General features: G+C 44.0%; 1 protein-coding gene across 2 annotated transcripts; it reads left to right on the top strand.

The window, feature by feature from the left end:
- The first annotated feature begins 992 nt into the window (after positions 1 to 992).
- On the top strand, positions 993 to 19,437 carry lmo4a (LIM domain only 4a). Of its 2 annotated transcripts, XM_069721975.1 has the most exons (6): positions 993 to 1,253; positions 2,160 to 2,259; positions 9,801 to 10,048; positions 13,745 to 13,841; positions 17,359 to 17,517; positions 18,182 to 19,437. In XM_069721975.1, exons 3-6 carry the CDS (start codon positions 9,807 to 9,809, stop codon positions 18,188 to 18,190), a joined length of 507 nt encoding a protein of 168 aa, XP_069578076.1. In that variant the 5' UTR covers positions 993 to 1,253; positions 2,160 to 2,259; positions 9,801 to 9,806; the 3' UTR covers positions 18,191 to 19,437. The 2 variants fall into 2 exon arrangements, with proteins under 2 accessions (XP_069578076.1, XP_069578075.1); XM_069721974.1 differs by lacking the exon at positions 2,160 to 2,259.
- Positions 19,438 to 20,206: the final 769 nt, after the last annotated feature.

The following is a 20,206-nucleotide window of genomic DNA, read 5'->3' as shown; positions in this document are numbered from 1 at the left end:
CCCTGTGGTGCATTATAATACTGTCAATCAGGAATGCAGTTTCTGTGATGCACGTTAGCGGTTTTTCCACTAGAGGTCACACTCTACAAATTTGCAATCAGCATGAAAAACAAGGACACAGATGCTTGCATGTGGTCATGATTATAATCCTGGCTTTTAGTTCTATGATGTAAAGTCTGCACCCATGTATGTACTTTAGTATTAATGCAGACAAATGTGATAGTTGAGTGGTTTGAAACCACACGAAGTGTTGACGTTTTTATAGTCACCTCAGCCGTTTGCAGTTGGAGGAGCAAATAACACCGTTTCACTTGTGCTTCATTATTCCTCAATAAAGAGACTTACCAGACATTAGAATAACAAAGTTGAAATAAAATGAATAAAAGAGTCAAAAACCATTATCTTTTACCTTTGTGTACAAGATAATAATAACTTTTTCTCACAAATGTCGTGTAACAAAGATGGTAAAAGGTGAAACCTTGCAGGCTCCACATTTAGTTTGAATACACTCTTTGTAAGGAGAAGCCTACTTTTACTTTGGATTCGTAAGTAGCTACATTTAGTTGGAAATACTGTACTTTTGTTGAAGTAAAGCCTCAGAAGACCTGTTCCACTACTGATGATGGCTTTGTAGGAGCGCTGGAGAAATATAATCATTGTTTGCTATTCCAAGCAGTAAGATGATGACAATATTTTGAACCAAAAAAAGCCAGCGGCAGACATCCATGATCCTGATGTTTAATGTTTTAATCACGTGTTCTTCATCGTTTTTAAATGTCCTTTTCTTTTGCCTGATGTTTTGATGCTTTTAATGGTTTTCTGTGAAGCACTTTGAATTGCCTTGATGTTGAAACATGCTATATAAAGAAACTTGCCTTGCCGAGCCTGACTGCTGGCAGGAGCCACACCCCTTTAGTGACGTCAGAGAAGGCGTGAGTTTCAGATGCATTTAAAACAGTCGGAACACTTCTGCTCTCCGTCCGACTCCACAGCTGTCCGCAGGAACAAAGCCCGACAGGGAGGTTAGCAAGGGGCCGTGTGAGGGGCTGTCGGTGTCTGCTGACCTCTACACAAGTCTACAGAAGATTTGTAAATGGAAAAGAAAAGGAGGAGCTGCTTCACGAGTCAAACCGGCGCGTGGAGAATATAGCAGCTGAAAAGTTGTCGGCTGGTTTTCCAACATCTGGCTCCCTCCCGGACTTCAGGCCGCCGCGGGTTGAACGAATATTCAGTCCCAAGTTCACAGCAGTGAGGTGAGTTCAGTGGATGTGATTACAGAGCAGCTTTTAGTCAGGAGGTCCTAAACATGAGCTGCAGCTTGGTCCAGCTGGATCACACGTTTCACATCCAGTCAGCTGACTTACACAACCGTCTGTTTAATAATGCGCTTTTATCGGTCGTCATGGCGCCACAATAAGAAGACATCTTTCTATAAGTTCATGTTTTGTTTAAAGGTTAAAGTACATCGTTTGTTTTTTGTTTTGTTTGTTTGACCTTGCTGAAGTCCTCTGTTTGAGTCCACATTAGTTCACATGGTCCTGATTTGCATTCAGATATCTACTGTATCATAAAGGCCTCGACTACTAAGTTATAACAGAGAGAACTGGGACTATAATAATGTAGCTTATTAGTATTATTATTATTATTATTATTAAGCTATTTGTCAATTACACCTTGGATGAAGAGTGTGTGTATTCGGATGGGTGGTGGATCTATAATTTAAATGAAGAAATAATGTAAACATGTATTATAGCCTATTTAAAATGCTTCCAGCTTAAACGTCAAGAAAACGAAGTGGACCACCACATGTTTTTACACGTGCTCTGTGTGCATCTAAAAAAAACACACCAATTAGTTAGAAAAGAGTGAAAAATGAATTGTAATTTCCCAGCGACAAAGAGGAGTCCTTCATTTCACTTCTCCAAAACCCCCAAAATATTCCAATAATAAATTCCTCACGTTTGAGAAACTGGACGCTGAGAAAGTGAGAATGTGGACATTTAGCTAAATAAATAACTTAAATGTATTTACATGATTGTTGGATATTGATTTTTTTTTTTTTTAAATACTTGGCAAGTTCTCTCAGCTTCAATCTTCAAACGTGTATAGAAATAAATGGGTAATTGTGAGACACTGAGCTGTCTTCATCCTGGAAACAGGTACAAACCGCTGCATGCCTGAGAGGTGAGACATACTGGGTTTCCTGCACGCAGACTTTAACTTGCCTGCAGCCACCGAGGAATACTAACAGCCACCAAGGTAGGCGAGAGATCGATGCCATCCGTGATTCATTTCCTAGTGCACAATCTTCCCTCTTCCGCTCTGAACCTTTGTTTTGCCTCTGCGAGATGTTGGGATGTTTAAGTTGACGTTTGTCTATCAGTAAATTCATCTGTTATTACACTTACAGTAACCTAATGAGTGTAGTTCGTGTAAAATATTAGATTCTACGGGATCACTCATGAGACTGATATAAACTCTAATCCAACTCAGCCTAGTTCATGTTAATGGAACCAGAGAGCACAACACCTTTAAACTCTTAAACTAATTATACACTAATGTTGTCATTGAGTCCAGGAATACAGAATCATTTCTGTTTAAGAGCTCACAATATGAGAAACATCAGTAATTTGCTGTAACAAATGATCAATTATTGATTTATAACAACCTGAAACTGTGTCTCTTTATTTGCTCCTCTTTTTTATTATTTATTCACTGAATCAATCACTTTTTACTTGAATCGCACACGTAGCTGCTTATTTGTAGTTTTGGGTGAGGAGTGTACTACCATCTAATAAAGGTGGAACAGTGGGGTTCCAATAGGTCTGCTTGCTGGATATCAGAATATGTTTGTGGATCTCAGGGCAGTAAGAAAAAGGACAGTCAAGTCTGTTTGCATTGGTACCAGCAGGAAGTCACATAAACATTCATCACCGCCCGACTGGATGAAATGTTCTTTGATAATCGACCTGGCTGTTATGCAGTCACCAATAATTGTTGCTTAAAACAATGTCCTCATTAGAACCAATCATTCACTGGTAAAAGTATCATTTATAGTCAGCAGAGCAGAACTGAAGCTGTACTGAAGGGAGGGTTGGGGTGATGTAGCGCTGCACATTATAAGACACATGCATGCAGGTTGTTAGCAGGGTGGTAACCGGGCTGCTGAGGTAGGCGGCAGCAGCAAGAATGTGCAAAAGCATGTGCTGCCGCTGCCCTGCAGGAAGCTCTTAGTAAGAGAAAAGAAAGACGACCACACAGGAGATCGTGGAGCTAAGAATGAAACAGGAGAGCAAGTAGAGGCAGGAGATCTCAGAAAACAGTCGTAATCTTTTTGACTTTCACTCCACAAAAAGTAAGAAACCGAACAATTTAGAGAACAAAAAGAAAAGCAGTCATGTCCAAAATAATGGTACTGTTTCTGATGGAAACCTGCACAAGAGAAAGCAACACGTGTTCATATTCTCTACACCGTTCACACTGCAGCTCCTCCACAAACTTTGTTCCCCAAAATATGATGAAGTGGGAACCGAGAGAAGTGAGTAGAACATCAACCATACGTGTTCAATAACATGTGAGTGTGAAGGATAAACAGATATGGTCAAGAAATATCGTTTTTTCATTGTTGTTGTTTGTCAGTTGGGTTCTGTTATCCCAGAAAGTTAAGATTGGTGGCCATCGTGTGCAACAGCATGAAACAAGTGGAAATTCAGATAAGATCCATACAAGATCTTCCTATCTGTCCCGCATGGAAGAGAACGATGCAGATCTGATCTGATGCCGATGAATTTGCATCAGTCATTGAACACAGCTGCGGGTCATTTTGACCCGAGGACAACACGAGGGTTAAAACAATCAAATGCTGCATACTGTCAACAGGAAAAGATGCAGGAACTTGTTCTCTTGGTGTTAAAATATAAAATAAATCAAATAAAAACTGTCCATTAAGACAAATGCAACAATAGTCATAATTACCAGAAATGATCCATTAAAGCCGGCAGTTCAGATACAGATTGAGAATTGCACAAAGTACAACTTTTAACAAGATGGAGGACATGTTGCTGAAGTTAAATGGATCGGAGCGGGGGGGCTCGAGGTCGAGGGCGATGGGGGGGTCAGTGTGAGCTGTGTTGTTTAGTAGGAGTTGAGACGTGGTGCACTAAGCTTTAAGCTTGAACCATTAACCTTCACTATCATGAGATGTCTCCACATTAGAGTCTCATTGTGGGAGTTTGTGGACACGGCTGACAGCAGCTGTTTGGATTGCAGGGTGCACTAAAGAGAAATGAACTTTCACCCTCCTGTTTGGGACACGTCTCACCACCATCTCTGCACCGCTGAGCTACAGGTAGAACTTACTTTCTCACATTCACACACTGTGAAAGATGTGATTGCGTTACAGAAAGGAAGCCTGCAAAGATGGCGACGAACCGCCGTTACGTCCCCGCTGCCGGCCAGACGGCGGTCGACCAGCCGTTGTTGATCCAAAGTACTTTTTCTGTCTTTCGTCAACGGGAGGTAAATAAACGTTTGGGGGAAGGACATCAATTTTAAGTGTGGAGTTGAAGTGTGAAGTAGCATTAAGTGGAAATACTTTATAATAATAATAATAATAATTCATTTTGCTCTTCGTGAGCAGGATCCACAAATATTAGTTCATTTTTTCTTACTTTAGCAGAGTGGGTGAACTACGGTTGTTCAGCACTGAGTTTTACCTTCACGAAGGTGCACAGTCCCACAGTCAGGAAACATTTGTGTATGTGCATCGTTTCCATCATAAACAGTTGAATAGAGGAGGAAGGTGAAGAGTGGCAGAAGTATATATTATATTCAACATGGCCAAGTCATGCAAAGAGGAATTATAGATTTGAATCAGGTCCTTCCTGTGCTGTGATCTTCAAATTCAACAGACTCATGCTTTCCTTCCTGGAGTAACCGGAGAGGACATACCGAGGCTTTGTGTTGCCGGGGATGATTAAAAGCAGGATTTGCATTTTAATTGGATAAGAATTGTTTCATAGAGCTGGTTGGCAGCTGTGTTGAATCTTCTTGAAATAACAGGTGTTAGTATGATGATTGCGTCGGCTGCTCCGCTGAAATTTGCTTCACATGTGGCCAAGAATGTTTCGCGATCACTGAAGATTACAGACATTTTTTAAGGCTTAACAGTTAAAGTGACACTTTTGTTTTCCTTTAAAGGATTAAGGACTCTTTTACTTTTTCATCTGTGATTGAACCTGACTGTTATATTTTCCTCCTGACATGACATGATATGTTGAAGCTGCCAGACCGGTTCCACCAGCAACTAACTGGTAGAAGGAAGTCATCCCATTAGTGCATGTGTTGTTTGTTCCATCTAGAAATGCTCACTCTTTATTTCACAGGGGTGGAAGCTGTTACACAGAGCAGACTAAACCTGCTAATTGATTTCATGGCTGGTGATTTGCTGCCTGAAGGAATCTGGCACTGAAGACAGCTAGTAAAAGAGGAAGAAATGGTCACATAGAAACATCCTCTGCTCTCAGTATGAATCTTGTCAAATATTATAATCATGATATGTAAAAAAGAATAAATTAAATCCACTGGTAAAATAATAAATATAATATAGATTTATAATACAGACCCATTTTTTCTAACTTTTCATTTCGGTTACACACAAAAATGTTTAACTTTTTTTCTCAGTTCTCCTACATGTTGACATTTCATTAACACGTTGTGTGAAGGATTGAAGATTCACACTGAGCAGCTTCATCCTCCGAGCTACTTGAAAACATCTTAAACTTGTAAAGGCATCTTAGCCTCGGAATAAATTGCATCTTCGTGTCACTATAATCAGCAAAATATATCCACACGAAACTCAGGAACTCTGCTTTGCTTGAAGAACTACAGTTTATTCTTATTGTTAAATGTGGAGCATGATAAACATGCACAGCCACATCTACTGCTGCTCACCCAGCTCTCATTTGCTGAATTTGAATCTGATACTCGCAGGTTTTGATCCGATCTCCAAAGCTATCATGATGTTTTCGTTCATCGAGAAGATTCTGCTCATAAAAGGCTGCAGCTACTGATTATAGACTCGTGGTGTTTGATGTAGAAGTCACATAAACTTGGTAATCTTTTGTGGCGGTAAACTGTTGTGTAAGATTGCAACGCACACAATGAATAATAGGCAAGAGGAGATCAGCTGTTGAGTGAGCCACAGCGCTCTCTCTCCTGTTCACGCTCTCTTGAAGGGGAGCTGCACATGGCTGAGTGATGGCGATGGACAGGGTATATTATATTAAGATACGTTGACACGGCAAGGCAGCGTGATCAGTTCGGATTCATTGGTCAAATCTGATTTTTTATGTTTGGCTGTTTACGAAAGTGGCTGGCTCCTCCCCCAGCCCAATATCAGATTGCAGTGAGTTGATCATCAAAAGAACAGAATGATGTCACATTACCATCAGACAGCCCTCTATGATGCTTTTATATCGCTCTCTTAAAAGAAGAAATGGTTCGTTCCGATCAGACATCAAAGTCATACAGTAACATGAACTAACCACGGAGGTAGCTGTACACCTGCAGCTCAGGTGACATAACATTACTCTTTTTGTCAAAGTAGTCTGGCGCTGTCGAAGCGAGCGATATAAAAGCTTCGGTTCTCCATCGCTGATCAGATGACGATGACAAATCAAGCAAAGCATTAAATCCTAACCGGACCTGCTGGACTGCTCAGGAACTGTTGGCTCAGGAAATGACAGAAAGAGACAGAGATATGAAATCAAAGACACTCTTGGATGTACACAGTTTACTGTAACATGTGGTCACCAATGCACCAGAAAATAATTCTGCTAAATACAACTTTCCTTTCATTTCTCACAATAGGTAAACTAGTATGAATGTCAACACACTGGACATTTTTATGGATGGTGAAGTGTGAATTTAGTCGTTTTTAGCCTCTGACTTGTGCTGTCGTACCTTATTATAAAAATTTTGAACACATTCACAGCTCCTAAAAAAAACCCCGAGATTTTACTGTTAACATTGTGAAAATCTGGATTCAAGTGGTTCAATTTTAAAAGTCTTTTGTGGACTAAATAAATGGACTCACCTTTCATTCAGAGGATCAGCTCATTCACGAAGAAAACCATCACTAATTGGAGCGTTTGGTCCCACTGCATGAGGCTGTTGGTGGTTTTAATGTAGCCTTGGGCTTCCTAACATGGTGTTCCTGTGGTTGATTAGAGCCAGGTGTCTCCTCTACAAAATGAGGGTATTGAGGGCAGCCTGCTCCGCTGCAGAGGACCAGCTGCTGCAATCTCAAATAATCTTGTGGGAAGGGTAGTCATAAACATGCCCTTGCTGAAATTAGACACTCTAGAGGACAAATTGTGCTGCTGTTGCTCATTTGGAAAATGGAATCTTGGCCTGCAATTATTTTATGTTGTTGTTGGCGCTAATTATGAATCATGGAAGTGGTTGAAAAGGCAGTGATGCTGACTCATTGCTGAGTAGCACACACTGCTATGGTTGTATTCAAGAGCAATATCATTCCCAGCTGTGCGTGAAATCAGTTCAGTTCTGTAATGGAAAAATAAGAACAGGAAGAATACAGGAAATGTTGCCCGATGGTACACGTGTAGCATCGAGTCCAACAACAGTGAAAGCTGCTTCACTTTCAACCGTCTCTATGCTGCAACTGTTCTGTATCAGGTTTGGTTTTGTTTCCGTGATGTTTGAAAGAGATGAAGAAGAAATGAACAACATTTCTAGAAAGCGTGGGCCTCTGTTTGTTTGAGGACCAAATGCTGCACAGCTTTGAAGAGCTTCCTCTTGGACATATTATCAAGTTAAAATGATTGACATGAGTTATTTGGAGGCCCAAACATGTCTGTTTGGTTTTGTTTGAGCTGGACACCAACTTTGAACTTGCTTGGTGTAAAACAGCATCTGTGCGCTGGTCGCATGCTTATGTATGTGTCTGTGTGTCTGTTTTCCTGTTGGGGTTTAACCACAGACAGTATATAAAAGTGGACATAGGATGGGGAAGTGCCTCAAGCTGCAATACCAGCGAGTGCCACTAGAGGTCGGCTCCAAAAAGCCTCCGGCTCCATAGACTCCCATTCAACTTCTCTCATCAAATCCAAAGTGAATAAAATGTGTCCATCAGTTATCTCGGTGTTGTTAGCTAAAGTCGTCAGGTCTCCAATCAAATCAGTCAGATCCACCGCTGGCTCCTCCCCCAGCTCGTCCAAATATGGTCACTTCCTGCTCCAAACCGCTCCGAACTAGCAAGATGGTGACGGACAGAATCTGAACTGGAGGATTCATAACGTTCACAAACCAACGATGACATCACTGATGGTTGATGACATCATTGCCGGTTGCTACTTGGGTTAAAACCTCTAACATTTGCATACCTCCACAAGTAAATAGCTCCAAGCTTTGTGCCAGAAAGCTCCAAAACCAGTTGATTGGATCTGGTACCAAAAGCCCCCCCCCCCCGGAAGACGGGACCGGGTCCCTGTCTCTGTCCTTCTCTGTCACATTCTCAGTAAATGAGACGGACTTATTGAAACGGACTTATTGAGGATGATGATGGTTTGAACAAAGCTTCCTCACATGGATGTAGTCACACTGATGAATAGCACATTTCCCCATCAGGACTGATGTCTGGATGTTTAAGTGTAACTAATGAGAACTTGCTTGAATCATTAATCAAGCAAAAAGCTCAAACAACAGACGAGCTACTTTGCTCGGTTTTATATTATTGTAAGTATATATGTATTGCGAGGCTGCCATACTGCTATGTTTCTACAGTAGTCCAGAATGGACAAACCAAACAGTGGCTCCAGACAGGGCGTTTCACATCTCACTTGGCTGCAGTGTGCAGCCTCACCACTAGGTGCCACTAAATCCTACACGCTGCTTCTTTAAGAATTCTTCATGGAGGTGAGTGGGGAGGAGGTGATGGGGAGGAGGGGAGGAGGTGAGGTGATGGGGAGGAGGAGGAGGAGGGGGTGATGGGGAGGGGGTGAGGGGGAGGAGGTGAGTGGGGGAGGTGATGGGGAGGAGGAGAGGGGGTGATGGGGAGGAGGTGAGGGGGAGGAGGAGAGGGGGAGGAGGTGATGAGGAGGTCAGTGCTTGTGCAGGAGGTGTGATCCCAGGGAGCAGCGTTTCTTCAGTCTGGATATTGAGCTCGTGTCCATTTTCTGTCCAGAGCTCATGAGAAATTATTTTTGCTGTTTACGTTCCTCCACCAGCTGATTTCAACACAGCGTACGACGCCTCAATTCACTGCAAGATTACAAGAGCAACAAATTCCTGGAGACGTTCATCGTACGTCACTTTCAACCTTTTTATGAATTCATCAATTGCCCCACGAGAGGCCGTAAAAAATGGATTTACTTTGTGCAAATCTAAGAGATGCATTCAGCTGTGTGGCGCTCCTCCTCCTCCTGCTCCTCCTCCTTCTCCTCCTTGTCCTCCTCCTCCTCCTCCTTCTCCTCCTTGTCCTCTTCCTCCTCCTTCTCTTCCTCCTCCTCCTCCTATTTGTGTTTCATTTTATGGATTTGATCTATTTTCTGTATTTTTAGATGTAACACACTGCATGTAATTCTCTTGCTGTAAAGCACTTTGAGCTGAATTTTTTGTATTAAAGGTGCTCTACAAATATATTATTATTATTATTCAATGTAATGCAGACCTGTTGGTCATTTCTTTTGCTTATATGCCAAAATATATTAGAGAGAAACTCACACATTTGTATTTATTATTTTCTGTCATCTGTCACTGACCCAGGCTCTTGTCTCCAGGTTGCCATGGTGAACAGCAGGGTGGACACGCCCACAGTGGCAGTGCTGGGGGGCGGCGGGGGGACAGCGGGCAGGTCGTGTGCAGGATGTGGAGGTCGTATCGCCGACCGCTTCCTGCTCTTCTCCATGGAGCGCTACTGGCACACGCGCTGCCTCAAGTGCTCCTGCTGCCACGCCCAGCTGGGCGAGTACAGCAGCACCTGCTACAGCAAAGGAGGCATGATCCTCTGCAAGAACGACTACATCAGGTGGGCGACGCACCGCCTCAGACTCACCACTCCATCACAACCAGAGGAACAATTCAACGAGACGATGTCGCAATACACAAAATGTCCAGTAGTGTTAAATCTACAGATGTCTGAGAATTAATATTATTAGCTTATTAGCATAAACAATTTCCTTTCTCGTTGCTCACTCCATAACCTGGTGAGCAAACCCGACATTGCTTACAGTTTTTATTCTTGTCAAAATGTCTAAATTACACTAGAATAATTTGAGAGCAAAATTAAGACTGGCCTAACACTACAGATCTGCAACTCATTTTGCAAATGTTGGTCAAATATTGATGATATGATGAACAGCTGCTGCTCAAAGGGCTGACGGCCGCAGCAGGAGCACAACAACACGAGCAACCAGGACGGGAACGCAGCCGATACGTTGAAAAGGTTTACACACTCACGAGAACACGCTCAGCCTTTCCACATCTACCACATTAAAACATCTCCGTACAAAGTCTTTATTCTGCCTGTGATTCCATCTACTCATACAGTACGTTGCAAATACATCATCTAAATGTAGTGTGATCATATTTATCTGATCTTAAAGCAATATTTATTTGGCCTGGTGAAATTCACGTTACTTAGTTGTGTCACTGTGCCATGTTAAGTTGTGTGTAGTAGAATGGTGTGTGTTTGTGTGTGTGTGTGTGTGTGGGGGGGGGGGGGCTGCAGCTGAAGGCCTGCTGAGGATGAACTGTGACAGCAGACTGCGTAGTTCAACGGTAATAATTTTGGACTTCTTTCATGAAATGAAACAACCAAAAAACGTCATCTTGCATGACAACAAGGTTTCTGTGAAGGGACATTAGAAGAACTCATGAGGGATGAAAACTCTGGAGTCCACTCAGCAGACTGATGCTTCGTCACCTTTACCCCTTGTGTACAAGGTGGCTGCATTTGTGTGATAACATATGACTCCTTCGTATCCGTTTTCTGGTAGTCCTTAAAAATAATCCCATCATTAATTCGATTTTAGAAACTGAAAGAGCAGTATGATTGGGGGTGTGTCTTGTTTGATTGACAGGCCTGGGAGGAAGTCAAGTTTCCGTTTTAGGTAAGATGAGGGCGGCACGGTGGTGCAGTGGTTAGCACTGTCACCTCACAGCAAAAAGGTTCCAGGTTCAAATCCGGTCCTGGGCCTTTCTGTGTGGAGTTTGCATGTTCTCCCTGTGCTTGCGTGGGTTCTCTCCGGGTTCTCCGGCTTCCTCCCATCACTCAAAAACATGCACCTCAGGTTGGTTGGCGCTGCGGTCGTGGCAGCCTGTTGCAGCAGCTCCCCCTCGGGATGCTGCTGGAGCGAAATAATTTCCCCTCGGGGATTAATAGAGTACAATAAAAATAAAAAAAAGATCAAGGTCAAATCCACCGCTCGCTCCTCTCCAGCTCGTCCAAATATGGTCACTTCTGGCTTCAAAATACCAAGACGACAACACCTGAAATGCTGAAGCTGAAACATGAACGGGTGACTTCACGCTCGGTTGGCCTTGAAGCTTTTGGAAATATTGTCCACCTGACATTCAGGCCAGTTAAGCACATTGAATTGAATCAAATTTAATCTAATTGAATTAAGAGGGAGAGCACCAGAAAATCACTGCGTTTCATCTGTTAAATTATTGACGTCATATAATTAGAGCCTACACTGTGTTTCTGATATTTTATTGTGCAGATGTGATCACAGATCTTTTCATCGGTTATTTTTACTGGAAACTTTCACATCACCTCTAAAACCGCATCTTGTCTGTTCTCTACATGACGTACTGCAGCCACAAGGATGTGTGTGGCTGCCAGAGGGAAATGAAGATGTCCAATGACTGCCACACACACACACACACACACACACACACACACACACACACACACACACACACACACACACACACACACACACACACACACACGCACGCACGCACGCACACACACACACACACACACACACCAATGCAGGCAGAGTGGCGATGTGGCTAACTTCATAGCAAACAGTTTACCTACACAAAAGATGACAAGTAGATATGACTTCTACATTAAATAGTCGACAATCTGGAGGTCACAGCCGTTTATGATGCACTTAACATTTTCATGGTTTATGGAATCAGCTCAAAACCTGCTGGTGTCAGCATTATTTTTGCAAAGACAGGGTGAGTAGTATAAACTGTGAATGTAGCTGTACTATGATCCTCATTTTCCAATAAAAATCAACTATGTAGTCTTTGAGCAAAGTGGAGTTCCCAAGTTTTGAGTAGATCCATTTTTCTCAGTTTGTAGTGACACAAATAAGATGCAAGTTATTCTGCAGTGAATGTGTCTCAGAGTTTCTGAAGAATCTCTGCAGGATGAAGCAGGACGCTGCTTCAATCTTCATTTGTGTTAAAAATTTACCAAATTATATGGGAACTGCCAAAAACAACTATCCTTAAAATGTATAATTGCAGCGCCGAAAGGTGCACTGGAACCAGTTCACAACAATTACAGCAGCCAACACTTCCTCACCCGGCCGTCGTATAAAAAGGCCTCCAGGGAAATGTTGGACGGGCCGATTTGGTGAAACATCCCGTCGCTGCAGGATGTACGTTGGATGAACATACAGTACGTGTTACAGGACGGCTTTCTACGGATCTGCCGGGTCAGTCACATTTTGCACAGACAGGGAAACCGTTTAAAAAGGATCCCGGTCCGACCACCTGCTGAGGTGGACGAAGATGTGCTGAACTAACGCCGGCTTTGAAGTCACATCCTCCGATTCTCACCCTTCATGGCATTAAAGCAGGATGAGCTGTAACTGACACTGAGGAGGAGAGTGTGTGTGTGTGTGTGTGTGTGTGTGTGTGTGTGTGTGTGTGTGTGTGTGTGTGTGTGTGTGTGTGTGTGTGTGTGTGTGTGTGTGTGTGTGTGTGTGTGTGTGTGTGTGTGTGTGAGAGAGGAGTAATTAAAGAGGACAAGGATCCTCTCAGGTACACTCATTAAAGGACTTTGGATTAAGATTAAAAATAATTCATGACTCTGAGCAGGCATTGAAAGAGAGCGACTGAGAGGGAGAACCCAGGAAGCACTAATGGTGACAGCGGCTTCTTATTAAAAGTTCAAACTCAGGTCCTGATAATGCTCAAGTGTCTGATAGACAAAGTAATGATGACTTATGTTTGGATTTTTGCACAAAAGTTTTTCTTTTGTTCAAAATTTGTAAAGCAGGCAGAAATACAAAAACACATGAAATAGGAGTTAAATATCTGCGGGGCTGTTGGAGAACGGCCCGTCACGTTAGATCTAAAGGGAATGTAAACATGGTGGGTTTCAAAAACATCCAAACATGATCAGTGACATACGGTTGTGAACGTACCAGAACGAATCCTGCACATTATGTGTTTTCTTCTTTGTGCTGAGTATTAATAGCTGGTGTGTGTATTTAAGGCAGAGTGACACGTTCAGACTGAAAACATCACTTCACCGTGTTCCTACAGGAGAGCTGCATTGATGCTGAAGAGTTATTTCAGGTGAAATACTGAGATATCCTGGTTTGAGTAACAGATCCAAGAGTTTAACAGTTCATCAGATGCCAGAACAATACTTGATGCTTTCAGAGGCGGGATTTTACAACTCCAGGCATCCGAGTATAAGTGTGAGTTCTACTGGTTGAAACGTGGTTGAAGTAACGTGTGTTTTTATGTGCAGACTGTTTGGACACAGCGGAGCCTGCAGTGCATGTGGACAGTCCATCCCTGCCAGTGAGATGGTGATGCGAGCGCAAGGCAACGTTTACCACCTCAAGGTGAGTGTGCGATTATGTAATCACACTCCCAACTTTGACATTACCACATCGTCATGACGATATCAGCATGCTCACCACCGACCATCACTCGATACAGTAAATACCTGAGGACCCGAGAAGAGTCAAAAGTCCGTCCATCATCTGAACAGATTCGAACCCTGAGGGCGAACCACTGTAACTACGGCATTCACACTCCCGTCTAGTCGTTGGTGAAGATGCATATTAATGAACTATAGTCTAGTTTTGTCTTTGATCTCATGTACGTGACCTCGTCGTCGAGCTGGTTTCAGGCATCTCGTTGGTAGGCGACAGTCTAAAGAGCTTAGAAATAAAGAAACAGATGCAGTGGAGATGAAGGAGGGAGGTGAAGAGGAGGAAGCAGGTTCAGATGGAGGAGGGAGGTGAAGAGGAGGAAGCAAGTTCAGATGGAGGAGGGAGGTGAAGAGGAGGAAGCAGGTTCAGATGGAGGAGGGAGGTGAAGAGGAGGAAGCAGATTGAGATGGAGGAGGGATGTGAAGAGGAGGAAGCAGGTTGAGATGGAGGAGGGATGTGAAGGGGAGGAAGCAGGTTCAGATGGAGGAGGGAGGTGAAGGGGAGGAAGCAGGTTCAGATGGAGGAGGGAGGTGAAGGGGAGGAAGCAGGTTCAGATGGAGGAGGGAGGTGAAGGGGAGGAAGCAGGTTGAGATGGAGGAGGGAGGTGAAGGGGAGGAAGCAGGTTCAGATGGAGGAGGGAGGTGAAGAGGAGGAAGCAGGTTCAGATGGAGGAGGGAGGTGAAGAGGAGGAAGCAAGTTCAGATGGAGGAGGGAGGTGAAGAGGAGGAAGCAGGTTCAGATGGAGGAGGGAGGTGAAGAGGAGGAAGCAAGTTCAGATGGAGGAGGGAGGTGAAGAGGAGGAAGCAGGTTCAGATGGAGGAGGGAGGTGAAGAGGAGGAAGCAGGTTCAGATGGAGGAGGGAGGTGAAGAGGAGGAAGCAGGTTGAGATGGAGGAGGGATGTGAAGAGGAGGAAGCAGGTTCAGATGGAGGAGGGAGGTGAAGAGGAGGAAGCAGGTTGAGATGGAGGAGGGATGTGAAGAGGAGGAAGCAGGTTGAGATGGAGGAGGGAGGTGAAGAGGAGGAAGCAGGTTGAGATGGAGGAGGGATGTGAAGAGGAGGAAGCAGGTTCAGATGGAGGAGGGAGGTGAAGGGGAGGAAGCAGGTTGAGATGGAGGAGGGAGGTGAAGAGGAGGAAGCAGGTTGAGATGGAGGAGGGAGGTGAAGAGGAGGAAGCAGACACCTGACTTCATAAGAGAACCTGGTAAAATACACATTAACACCCAACCTGCAAAGTTTCTCCAAGTTATTTATAAGTTAGTCAGAATGCTGCTCGTTCACTTTTCAACCCGACCAACCTGAATCCTGAATATTTTCATACCATGATGCTAACAGCACATTGAAAAGTTGTGGTCTGGAGGCCTTGCAGTACATCTTTGAGCCCCACGGGTCACCGAGCGCTGCAGAAGGAATGCATGCTGCACCAGTTCCATCGGGTTGTCCCACTTTCACAGACTTCTGATCACTTCCCCAACACAAATGTTCCCCCGACTTCAAAACTTGGAAATTTCACTGGTAATTCCAGTCTCCAGTGTGGCAGGAGACCACGGCTTCAGCCTTCACAGCGAACTTTAAATGACAAACATGTGAAGTCGTGTCTCTTTAATGCAAAGACTCTGTCGCAATCGCTCTTGATGCTTTTGATTATGCACACAAGAGCACCTGGAATCCATGCCGACCATGAGGAAGGTTGGACTGCAGCTACAGCAGGTCAATCGACTTCAACTTCAAAGGTCTCGTAAAGGCTTTGTTCATATTATACTACATAATATATATAATCAGAAGGGCTGCCTCCACCGTCATTGTGGGGAAAATAATAATCTATCTGCTTGTGATGGTGCTTACATGAAAAGTGACAGCACGGCCTGTGTTTCACCTGGCGGAGACTGTTCCTCTTGGTTTGTAGTGTTTCACCTGGCGGAGACTGTTCCTCTTGGTTTGTAGTGTTTCACCTGGCGGAGACTGTTCCTCTTGGTTTGTAGTGTTTCACCTGGCGGAGACTGTTCCTCTTGGTTTGTAGTGTTTCACCTGGCGGAGACTGTTCCTCTTGGTTTGTAGTGTTTCACCTGGCGGAGACTGTTCCTCTTGGTTTGTAGTGTTTCACCTGGCGGAGACTGTTCCTCTTGGTTTGTAGTGTTTCACCTGGTTGAGACTGTTCCTCTTGGTTTGTAGTGTTTCACCTGGCGGAGACTGTTCCTCTTGGTTTGTAGTGTTTCACCTGGTTGAGACTGTTCCTCTTGGTTTGTAGTGTTTCACCTGGCGGAGACTGTTCCTCTTGGTTTGTAGTGTTTCACCTGGCTGAGACTGTTCCTCTTGGTTTGTAGTGTTTCACCTGGCGGAGACTGTTCCTCTTGGTTTGTAGTGTTTCACCTGGCGGAGACTGTTCCTCTTGGTTTGTAGTGTTTCACCTGGTGGAGACTGTTCCTCTTGGTTTGTAGTGTTTCACCTGGCGGAGACTGTTCCTCTTGGTTTGTAGTGTTTCACCTGGCGGAGACTGTTCCTCTTGGTTTGTAGTGTTTCACCTGGCGGAGACTGTTCCTCTTGGTTTGTAGTGTTTCACCTGGCGGAGACTGTTCCTCTTGGTTTGTAGTGTTTCACCTGGCGGAGACTGTTCCTCTTGGTTTGTAGTGTTTCACCTGGCGGAGACTGTTCCTCTTGGTTTGTAGTGTTTCACCTGGCGGAGACTGTTCCTCTTGGTTTGTAGTGTTTCACCTGGCGGAGACTGTTCCTCTTGGTTTGTAGTGTTTCACCTGGTTGAGACTGTTCCTCTTGGTTTGTAGTGTTTCACCTGGCTGAGACTGTTCCTCTTGGTTTGTAGTGTTTCACCTGGTTGAGACTGTTCCTCTTGGTTTGTAGTGTTTCACCTGGTTGAGACTGTTCCTCTTGGTTTGTAGTGTTTCACCTGGTGGAGACTGTTCCTCTTGGTTTGTAGTGTTTCACCTGGTTGAGACTGTTCCTCTTGGTTTGTAGTGTTTCACCTGGTTGAGACTGTTCCTCTTGGTTTGTAGTGTTTCACCTGGTGGAGACTGTTCCTCTTGGTTTGTAGTGTTTCACCTGGTGGAGACTGTTCCTCTTGGTTTGTAGTGTTTCACCTGGTGGAGACTGTTCCTCTTGGTTTGTAGTGTTTCACCTGGTGGAGACTGTTCCTCTTGGTTTGTAGTGTTTCACCTGGTTGAGACTGTTCCTCTTGGTTTGTAGTGTTTCACCTGGTGGAGACTGTTCCTCTTGGTTTGTAGTGTTTCACCTGGTTGAGACTGTTCCTCTTGGTTTGTAGTGTTTCACCTGGTGGAGACTGTTCCTCTTGGTTTGTAGTGTTTCACCTGGTTGAGACTGTTCCTCTTGGTTTGTAGTGTTTCACCTGGTGGAGACTGTTCCTCTTGGTTTGTAGTGTTTCACCTGGTTGAGACTGTTCCTCTTGGTTTGTAGTGTTTCACCTGTGCGACCTGCAGGAACCGACTGGTCCCTGGAGATCGCTTCCACTACATCAATGGGACGATCTTCTGTGAACATGACCGGCCAGGAGGAGGTCTGCTCACCGGACACTCCACTCCACTGCAGACCAACGGCATTCTGCCCGACCAGAAGGTAACACAGCATACATACAAAGAGAAGAGGAGAGGAGAGGAGATAACTATGCATGATTTAAACAAAATATGGCAACAGTTAGTCAAGTAACAGCGAAAACACAATTCATTCCTCCGTGAGTTGCTGTAGTTTGATAAGTTATTATTTGTTTTTTGTGTTGTTGGACTTCTGGCTTCACATAAGTAAACTTTTCCCCCTCAAATACACAGCAGCCCCTTCTGGGCTGTTTAAATGACTAATTCACCCAAATTACTAAAACTGACCATTTTATTTCCCAAGTAAATAGTTTGCATTTGTTTAACTCTTATAAATCGTTTTTTTTTTGTTGTTTTTTTTTGTTTTGTTTTGTTTTTTTATCTCTATGCGAACAGATTTGATTTAACTGGGCAGTTCAAATATTATTATTTTACATTTAATAACATGCTATTTTAATGATATAACAATAATCACCATTAATATGGGAATACAATCAGCCTTCATTTGAATAAGGGGGCAGTTCAGGACCTGGATAATGGAAAGGGTTTGTTAGGGCTGACTGAGACAACTATAAAAATTTGATTTGTTTAAACTAGTTCAGGCAGCTGTAATTGAATGAAGATATTTCATAATGTTAACATGTCTTGCTTACTTCCTGGTTTTATTTTCCTCTCTTCACTGTTTGCAGGTCTGCTGAGGAAGAGGATGGACAACCAGATGTGTGCCTTCTCCCCCACCTTCCTCTTCTGTCTCTTCTGCACCCTCCTCCTTTTCCACCGGCTGACCTCCCTCCGTTCAGTCTGGATGTCTTCGTTCCTGTTACAGAAACTGGCTTCTCTGAGATGAACGAGAGGAGAAGAATCCGTCCAGTGCTCCGTTGGAGGGACGAAGTCTCTGAGGACTATTGGAATTTATTTATACAGCTGTGGCAACATTACTGATTCACATCAGCATGGCTGAAGGAAGATACCTGTCATGGAATTATCCCATTTGTCATCTATTGCCTTCATCCAGCCAGTTACAGCGGACGTTGAATGAGGAGGGAACATGAAAAGCAAAGGGACGACCGCTGGAGGTGAACTGCAAAAACCACACAGACACACATTAGCTTTGAAATTTTTTGGGTTTGAGTAAAAATTTTGGGATCTTTTGGGTTGTGATTTCAGCTGCTTGGTGTTTTCCTTCCAGACACAAAGAGACAAGTGAACAAAAGCAAATTTATAACAATACTTAGATATGATTCAACAGACATGTTAGTCAGCGTGTTAGGAGAAGTGATGGTCGCCGTGTGGTGGGAACGTTCCTCCCACCCACACACCAACAATGAGTTTTTTCATGCTGAATTTGAAGACTTAACGGAACCACACTTTTTTCTTCCCTCTTTTATTCACTATAACTGTGTGCCACAAATTCCCAAAAAGGGGCAAGAGCCTTTAATTACCTCGACGCCAGAGACTTAGCCTGGTTTTACCAAATTAAATTTATGGGTCTGGCTGCTCTCTGTAGAGAATTCTTTCCAGTCATTGCATCCTCCAGGCGTAGACCTTGGCTCAACCTATTGGAGCAGCCTTCAACCAATCGGCATGGATCACCATATGTGCTAAGAAATTCCACCACCACAACTACATTTGGAAAAAGATGCTGATCGATCCGTCATTCACAGGTTCCAATATGTGAACACAGTTTCCAGACTGTAAAAACAGCAAAGAAATCTGAAAGCCTGGCAACAACAGCCTGGTAACAACAGCCTGGTAACAACAGCCTGATAACAACAGCCTGGTAACAACAGCCTGATAACAACAGCCTGGCAACAACAGCCTGATAACAACAGCCTGGCAACAACAGCCTGATAACAACAGCCTGGCAACAACAGCCTGGTAACAACAGCCTGGCAACAACAGTCTGGAAACAACAGCCTGGCAACAACAGTCTGGAAACAACAGCCTGGTAACAGCAGCCTGATAACAACAGCCTGGCAACAACAGCCTGGTAACAACAGTCTGCTAACAACAGCCTGGTAACAACAGTCTGCTAACAACAGCCTGGTAACAGCAGTCTGCTAACAATAGCCTGGTAACAACAGCCTGGTAATAACAGCATGGCAACAACAGTCTGGAAACAACAGCCTGGTAACAACAGCCTGGTAACAACAGCCTGATAACAACAGCCTGGCAACAACAGCCTGGTAACAACAGCCTGGTAACAACAGCCTGGTAACAACAGTCTGCTAACAACAGCCTGGTAACAACAGTCTGCTAACAATAGCCTGGTAACAACAGCCTGGTAACAACAGCCTGGCAACAACAGTCTGGTAACAACAGCCTAGCAACAACAGCCTGGCAACAACAACCTGATAACAACAGCCTGATAACAACAGCCTGGCAACAACAGCCTGGTAACAACAGCCTGGTAACAACAGCCTGATAACAACAGCCTGGCAACCACAGCCTGGTAACAACAGCCTGGTGGACCAACAGCCTGATAACAACAGCTTGGTGGACCAACAGCCTGGCAACAACAGCCTGGCAACAACAGCCTGATAACAACAGCCTGGTAACAACAGCCTGATAACAACAGCCTGGTAACAACAGCCTGGTAACAACAGTCTGATAACAACAGCCTGGTAACAACAGCCTGGTAACAACAGTCTGGTAACAACAGCCTGATAACAACAGCCTGGCAACAACAGCCTGGTAACAACAGCCTGGTAACA

The sequence above is a fragment of the Brachyistius frenatus genome, unplaced genomic scaffold (assembly GCF_029030835.1).
Source record: "Brachyistius frenatus isolate BFR_SWC_R1_liver_20210118 unplaced genomic scaffold, ASM2903083v1 Contig_279, whole genome shotgun sequence".
NCBI classification, from domain to species: domain Eukaryota; kingdom Metazoa; phylum Chordata; class Actinopteri; family Embiotocidae; genus Brachyistius; species Brachyistius frenatus.
This window is presented reverse-complemented; position numbering and strand designations above follow the sequence as displayed.

Bases quoted from the DNA above. Each gene is read 5' to 3' on its own strand.
- lmo4a (XM_069721974.1), top strand. From the start codon at position 9,807: ATGGTGAACAGCAGGGTGGACACGCCCACAGTGGCAGTGCTGGGGGGC. The intron at 10,049-13,744 runs GTGGGCGACGCA...TTTTATGTGCAG, and splicing joins TGCAAGAACGACTACATCAG to ACTGTTTGGACACAGCGGAG. The intron at 13,842-17,358 runs GTGAGTGTGCGA...CTTGGTTTGTAG, and splicing joins GCAACGTTTACCACCTCAAG to TGTTTCACCTGTGCGACCTG.